This window comes from Palaemon carinicauda, chromosome 5 (genome assembly GCF_036898095.1).
Source record: "Palaemon carinicauda isolate YSFRI2023 chromosome 5, ASM3689809v2, whole genome shotgun sequence".
In the NCBI taxonomy this organism is placed as follows: Eukaryota; Metazoa; Arthropoda; class Malacostraca; order Decapoda; family Palaemonidae; genus Palaemon; species Palaemon carinicauda.
The window spans coordinates 178706493-178714342 of NC_090729.1; the positions used below are offsets into that span (position 1 = coordinate 178706493).

Here is a 7850-nt window from a genome sequence, read left to right on the forward strand (position 1 = left end):
TTTAGTGTTCTGCTTTTGAGAGTTGTTCTGGTTCCTTGAGCTAGTGTTTCAAACGTATATGGCAATGTAGGATATTTGATTTTATGGAAAGTTCCCATGGGACTAATCATGGGCAGAAAAAAGTTCACTTCTGTTGATATTTTTGACAAGCTGTCAGTTTTTTTTTATGAAAATGCATCCATGTTAAGCCATCTTAGTGAAACATTTTTCATTGATACAATTGAGATCTTTCCAAAAGCTCGATAGTATTTCAGTACTGTATCTTACACGCAGGTTTTTTTTTTTTTTTTTATATAAATTTCTGGTGTTTATCTAGCTTTTTATTCTTAAAAGTACTTTTTACCTTTCCTAGAGCTGTCAACTACTGTACCATAATGTTGGAAAACTTTTTAAATATTCATTTTAGGTTTTTTTTTTTTTTTTTTTTTTGCAGCTAATAACAGTAACCTTTGTTAGATATTTGGAGATTTAACATTTTCAGCTTTTCAATACAGCACTGTACACTGTAGAGGTAAAAGGTGAAATCAAATACGTACATAGTACTGTACTGTAGTAAATATCCTGCAAAGGTGAAATGATGTAATATCCTAATGTATTAACTCAATTGCTCATCTCCATTTTAGTGAGAATTTTAGTAAACTTTCTTAGTACATATATTCTGACCTCATAGTAATACATTTATTGATGATGCATAGTAGTGTCAATCGGTGCCTTGCATGAATTATAGAAAGTTTGAATAGTATAGCAGTCTGCAACACAATTTTAAGAAGTCATTGCAGACATAACACTCCTGTATATTTCATAATTACTAAGTACATTTTCTCAAGTAATTTCAACCAATTTATAGATTGACACCTTTTACAAAATACTATTATATTTCTGTGCACAAATTTTATGGTCACTTTTAATGCAAAAGATCAAACTTAAGTGAAAGTAGAAACTAAGGCAGATTGTAAGGTCAAGCAAGTAATGTTTTTTTATCAATGAAGATTCCCAAAAAAGTAGATTTTTTTTGCACTTTTTAAAGTTATATAAGGAGATAAGTGCTATTTATGAAAGTTATTGCATAGGTAGGTTATTTAAAAAATTATTTGTTACTTTTTTATCATAGGTTTTTCATTTGTAATTACTTAGTATCATAGGGTAAATTATACTGTGCTGTTATATGAACCTTATCACAGCTAAACTTACTTGGATGAGTTGTATTGCCCTCTGCACCCATCAAAAAGTTATTGGTCAAGATACTAAAGAAAATACTGTACTGTATATGGACTCTTCTGGTATAGCTTAAGATGAATCATCAGGCTAAGCTGTATAGTGTTTTGATTAACCACGTCTTCTTTCCCTAAACACAAAGTCAGTGGCCTTAGTGCAGCCTGTGTAAGTAGACTTTTGTATTGTAGTACTGTATATGTATAATGAAAGTTTATATTTTTAGCTTTATTGCAAGCTATTTAAAAGAAATTTTCACCTTTTATATTTATAGCTGGTCAATTTTTCTGCAAGAATAACACAGTTTAGGAAAGTTTAATGATTTTTGTACCAATTGTCAAACTAGTAGCACTCAACCAATTTTTGCAATAATGTAAATCATACAGTACCCCTGTTCTCCTTAATGTATTCGAGCCCTATGTCAGTTATAAGGATTAATGGAGTCTTTCTGTTTAGTTGAATAGTTTAAATGTACATGTTTTTTGAGGTCTCAAAGGAAGAATACTCATACTACTCGTACTATGACATGTCCTTGTGTTATATACTGTATGATGCTTAATATTTATTTATCAGGGAATTCCTCAGTTTCACAGTAAATAGAATAGAGGAAAATTTGAATATTATTTATACTAATAGCAATTAAGAAAACTTAGAGGAAAATTTGAATATTATTTATACTAATAGCAATTAAGAAAACTATGTTGTTATTTTGATAGTAAAAATACCTGTTTAACAATTTGGTTTGCTATATGTACGGAAATTATATTTTGGTGTACTAAAGCACCTATTATAAGGAAATTTGTGTTATTTAAAATTACATGTTTTAGGAGGATTTATTCTGAATTGCATTCAAGAGTTTGTGGGATTATATACAATAATCATAACTTTACTTTGATTTGTAGAGACAAGATGGCCTCCATCTCATCTAGACTCAAGATATTCTAAAACATGTAAACTGAACAGTTGAATGTATGAGAAAAAAAGTTTAATTTTCAAATTGAAGTTATAGGGCTCTTATTGTACAGGAATAAATCAATGGATCATGTAGGGTATTGTTTGTCTAAATGTTAATGGAGTGTTTTCACTTTTCGGTAATAGTTTAGGGCTATAGTTACTACCCGCAGTGCTTCCCATTTAGACTATGTCTAATATAGTTTTTCAACTTTAAACAGCTTTTAAATTTCATCGAAAAAATCATACAACTTTTCTAATATAATAATTAACCAAAAAGCTTAATTTTGACCAAAGTTTCAATACAGTATTCAATGGAACATAATGTGGCGGCAAAGGCCGTGGAGTTTTATCTTTACCGTAAAGCTTATTATTTTAGTTCTATAAAAGTTGATTGATGGTAACTCTCTTAGGCAAAGTATTGCTGAAGAAGTCTGACAATTTTGTCAGTGAATTTTTTTTCCGATTATTTGAAAACTCTCTTAAAATAAAATTTCCTGAAACATAGATATTCTAACTGTACCTGAAGTAGGAGTGAAATTTTTTCTTTTTATTGATAAGTTTGAAAAAAAAACCTATTCTGTAATGTCATCAATAATGAAGAAATAGAATTATGATGAATTTTATTTACTACCTACTATATTTAGTACAAACCATGATTCGGTTGGCTACTAAGATAAAGCTGTCATAGCAAATTTGTACAGTTATAGTGTTCTAAAGTCTTATTCCATACATACAGGGTTGCTCCTTGACCAATTTGTCCATCAAGGTCATGTATGAAGAGCATTGTTCCATTGTAGAATTCTGGCTGGAGGGTTTCTGGTATCACTTCACTCTGACGCCTAAAATGAGAGAATAAATATTTTTAAAACAAAATGTCATTGACAGTCATGGCATCTATAGTAAATGTAAGAATGTCCTTGTACAGTAAAATATTGAAAGGCAATGATCAACAAATATACTAGACTAGACTATCAAAATCAAAGGGTTGTGTGTGTATAACCTATTTCCAATGACAGTGCATGCAAGTAATTTTACAATGCATTCCATCCATTTTTTTACCATAAATAAAAATGAATGTGATCCATTTGCCTTCCCTCTTTGTGACTTGATTTTCTTTTTTTATTCATGTACTCTGGTAATCTGTTTTGAGAATGACAAAACGGATTTTGAGCGAAGTGAAAAATCTATTTTTGGGTGAGATGGCCATGTCGTCCTGATGGAAGTTCCATCAGGACGACATGGCTTGAGCCCAAAAATATTTATAAAAAATAAAATTCTTTATCCTAAAGATGCTTATTTTAATGGAGAATACACAGTAAAAATTCTTATGAATAAAAGTTTCAAAGTCATCATGAACATGTGCTTGTAACTAATATTGTATAGTTTAAAATTGAAAACATGAATCAAGTTACAAACTTGATAACCTCAAAACAAAATTGTCATACAAAGGAAATTTTGGGTTAACTTCAATTTTTCCATTTAATTTTTTGTTAAAAATTCATTGTAGTATATGTTGAAAAATTGAAAAGTATTCAGAATCAAAATCATACCAAACTAGTGCTATTTGACTCCAGATGTACTTTGAAGTGAATTATGAGACGACAGCAAGAAAGGAAATCAGAACATAATTTTATAAAGTGTGTTCAGCTAGGGGACAAAGGTAGATTACAAAGACCTTACATTATGTAAAAACCAATTTACTGTTAAAGTGTAGTCAGACAATCTTTGGTGTATGGAGCTGAAACTTGGTCAATAAAGAACTGGAAGAAATGAGGATGTTATGATAGATGTGGAGTCACAAGAAGGGACGGGATCAGAAATAAGTATATTACATGGACAGTCAAAGCAGGAAAAGTATAAAAGAAGATGACAGTGGTTTGGGCATGTCATGTGGAAAGATCATGTGTGCCCAAAGGACATGGAGCTGGATGGGGGGAAAGACGAAAGGAAGGCCAGAGTTCAGATGGAAAGCTAAAGTAGCAAATGGCATGTGGGGAGAAAGGATTAAGAGAACAGGATGCCCAGAATGGACAAAGAAGATTGAAAGAAAAATAATTGACCTTTAGTATTCAGTATGATTTTCAACACAGTTTTGGACCTCAGAATCTCGAAAGTGTAAAGTGTGTTCTAAGTCCCTGAACATGTAGTTCAGGCTTTTTTTTTTTTACTTTAATGATGATAAAAAGCAGTCTAAAATGTCATTACAGCAAGCACAGTAATTTGATAGTTTTGTATATGCCATAAAATAGAACCTAGGTCTTGTTAATGCTGAGATGTCCTTATAATCCATGCAAATGCAACAAAATATTCATGTAATCTTATACAGTACTGTATTAATAGACAGCTGTCCTAACAGTTCCTGCAGAACTATTTCCGAAGTTATAATTACTCCATTTATTGTTAAACTAGAAAACCGTAATGCTTGGTACCTTAACATATATCATATGACAATTTTTCCACAAATAATGAAAGCAGACCAAAGTAGTAAATTATTGTCTTGATAACTTTACTTACATAACCCAGAGTGTGACTAGAAACAATAACATACTGTACCTTACATCAAACCACCTTGGGGTTAAGGTGCGAGTTAAGAGTCCTGTAACATACACATCTTCTATCCAAAATGGGGGTTTCGTTCTTTTCTGATCCTGGTCCAACATTTTGTCCGCAAATTCCCTGTGTAAAATATAGGAGTACCCCTGACAATATGGGGGATAAAGATCGTCCGGATATTCATCGCGACTAACCACATAATGTTCGTAGCACCCCCATTTCGTCACTTCCCGGCATACCGTCCTAGACAAGGATCTGGCACAGACCCCGTCTTTAGTGTTGTTGAGAGGCCTCAAGATTTTAATTAATGCCCAAAAATTAATGTAAGCATCTACATCACTCTTCAAGACCCATGTAGCATTTGGACAGAAAGTTCTGAACCAATATATTGCTGCCAAAGATTTGATGGTAAGATTCTTCCTTGTTTCTAGAAAATCAAACTGGATGATGTCTCTATATTTATTGCTTTCCTCAGTTAAATGATTTTGTGTTACCTGGGAAGGTATGGCACCCACTATGAACACTGTCTTAATTCTTAGATATTTGGCTATGTCCTTCCTTCCCCACATTTTCCGGATGAGTTCTCTATGATACACTTGTGAGGGATTGGAAGTGACAGCGTTCAAGAGAAACACTTCCTCATTTTTACATGTTTCTGGTTCATTAATTTTCAAAGTATGTGGCCAACCATAGATGTAGTCTTGGTCATCGACTGGAATCGTAGTTTTATTTAGCAAGGCAACGAAAACACTGCGAGTATGCCGTTTTTCATTAACAGAGTAAGGTATCGTAATTAAGAGAATAGTCAGAGCAAGTCCAATAAACACAGTTGATCCAAGAGCTGCCAAAAGACGACGAGGAGTAGAGCGGCTACCAAACATCTTTCCTGCAAGCTTAAAAATAAAAAAAATATACAGTATGTACAAATACAAGCTTTTGGGAAAATTAATCTTAATGCACAAATAAATACCTTACATACTTGACTTAAAGAAGATCCAACTGTATTTAGTACCCGAGTTCTTGTTAGAAAATTTGCATATTTAATTTTCAATCTGCTATTGAATTTTAAAGCTCCTATCAACATTACTGTTGTGAATTCTCCGATCTCCCATTGGCAGAATCTTTGAACTTCTCTGGAAAGAAAATTGCATATACTGTACTGTGCAGTAATACCTCTTACAAGTTTAATTTGTCCTGGAAAGCTCGTAACATAAATTGCTCGTAACATAAATTGCTCGTATTCTAAACTAATTTTTTCTCAAAAGAAATAAAGGAAATTTACTCGATGCCTTCAAGTACATAAATACATATACAGCCTTCACTCCTTTTTAAAGGTTTGGAATCAAATTTAGTGAATAAATTGTAACCCGTAGAAATTAATACAAATTAATAATTCACAATAAGAAAAGAAATATTGACAAATTAAATTGCACTGTAACTTTGAGGAAAGTTGTGGTTGGTGTGAGATACATGACAGGAGAAGGAGAAGGGGTGAGTTACTACATGAAAACAAAACCCTCCATGACAAGTTCCAGTAAAATATTTGGATTTTCTCTTTTGGTTCACTACCACTAAGTCACTTAATCTAAGTTTGTATGGAAACATTCAATTCTTACAAGGAATCTATCTGGAAAGGACTCCTGCCTTATCTTTAAAATGGCATGAAAATAGGGTAAAAATCACATGGTGCGAATACTGTCTAAGCCTCTAAGGCATATGGACAGCACCGCTTGACTATTTAGGACTAGTTTACTTAGTAGGCCTACTACTTGTCCATACACTCACACAAACACACACACACACACACATATATATATATATATAATATATATATATATATATATATATATATATATATATATATATATATATATATATATATATGCGTAAAAATCACAGGAAAACGTGATGCTCACATGCAGAAGAACCACAGGGAAAATGAAAATACGGAATATACACTTAAGTCCTGACTAGTTTCGTGATACTTCCTCAGAGGACTGATTTATTAAGAGAGGTTTCTTACAATTTATAGAGAAAGCAAAAGTACGAACATACATATAGAGATTTAGAGAACAATGACACTCCCTTACCCACTACCTGGGCTTGACTCAGGTGTTGAGTAGGAGGAGTCCGCAAGCTCGTTAGACACCTGCTAAAAAGGGTCATTTCTAGTGGCGGGTATATTCTTGTTTTCTTCTTATTTTACTTTCAGTACAGTTACTTATATGTCAATGCGGTAGCCTTATCTATATAAATACATAAGCAAAACATACACAAACATACAAATATATATACATATATATACATATATACATATACATACATATACATATATATACACATATACATATACATACATATACATAATATATATATACACACATATATATATATATATATATATATATATATATATATATATATATATATATATATATATATATATATATACATACACATATATATATACACACATACAGATACAAATACATATACATATACATAAATACATACACATACACATACACATACATATACATACACATACATATATACATATATATTCACATACATGTGTATATATATGTATATATGTATGTGTATGTATATGTATGTGTATGTGTATGTATTTATGTATATATATATGTATTTGTATCTGTATGTATGTATATATATGTGTATATATATATATGTATGTATATGTATATATGTATATATATGTATATATATTTGTATGTTTGTGTATGTTTTGCTTATGTATTTATATAGATAAGGCTACTGCATTGACATATAAATAACTGTACTGAAAGTAAAATAAGAAGAAAACAAGAATATACCCGCCACTAGAAATGACCCTTTTTAGCAGGTGTTTAACGAGCTTGCGGACTCCTACTCTACTCAACACCTGAGTCAAGCCCAGGTAGCGGGTAAGGGAGTGTCATTGTTCTCTAAATCTCTATATGTATGTTCGTACTTTTGCTTTCCCTATAAATTTTAAGAAACCTCTCTCAATAAATCAGTCCTCTGAGGAAGTATCACGAAACTAGTCAGGACTTAAGTGTATATTCCGTATTTTCATTTTCCCTGTGGTTCTTCTGCATATATATATATATATATATATATATATATAT

The 7850-nt window shown here is 31.6% G+C and overlaps 1 protein-coding gene across 1 annotated transcript in view; it reads right to left on the reverse strand.

Moving 5' to 3' along the window:
- Nucleotides 1–1295: 1295 nt before the first annotated feature.
- Nucleotides 1296–7850, reverse strand: part of LOC137641651 (beta-1,3-galactosyltransferase 5-like) — a 12324-nt gene continuing 5769 nt past the window's right edge. Inside the window, exons 2-3 of the mRNA XM_068374403.1 lie at nucleotides 4720–5612; nucleotides 1296–3005 (exon numbers count right to left, since the gene is read on the reverse strand). Coding sequence (XP_068230504.1) covers nucleotides 2849–3005; nucleotides 4720–5600 — 1038 coding nt within the window. The 5' untranslated portion in view covers nucleotides 5601–5612 and the 3' untranslated portion in view covers nucleotides 1296–2848. The remainder of the gene's footprint in view (nucleotides 3006–4719; nucleotides 5613–7850) is intronic.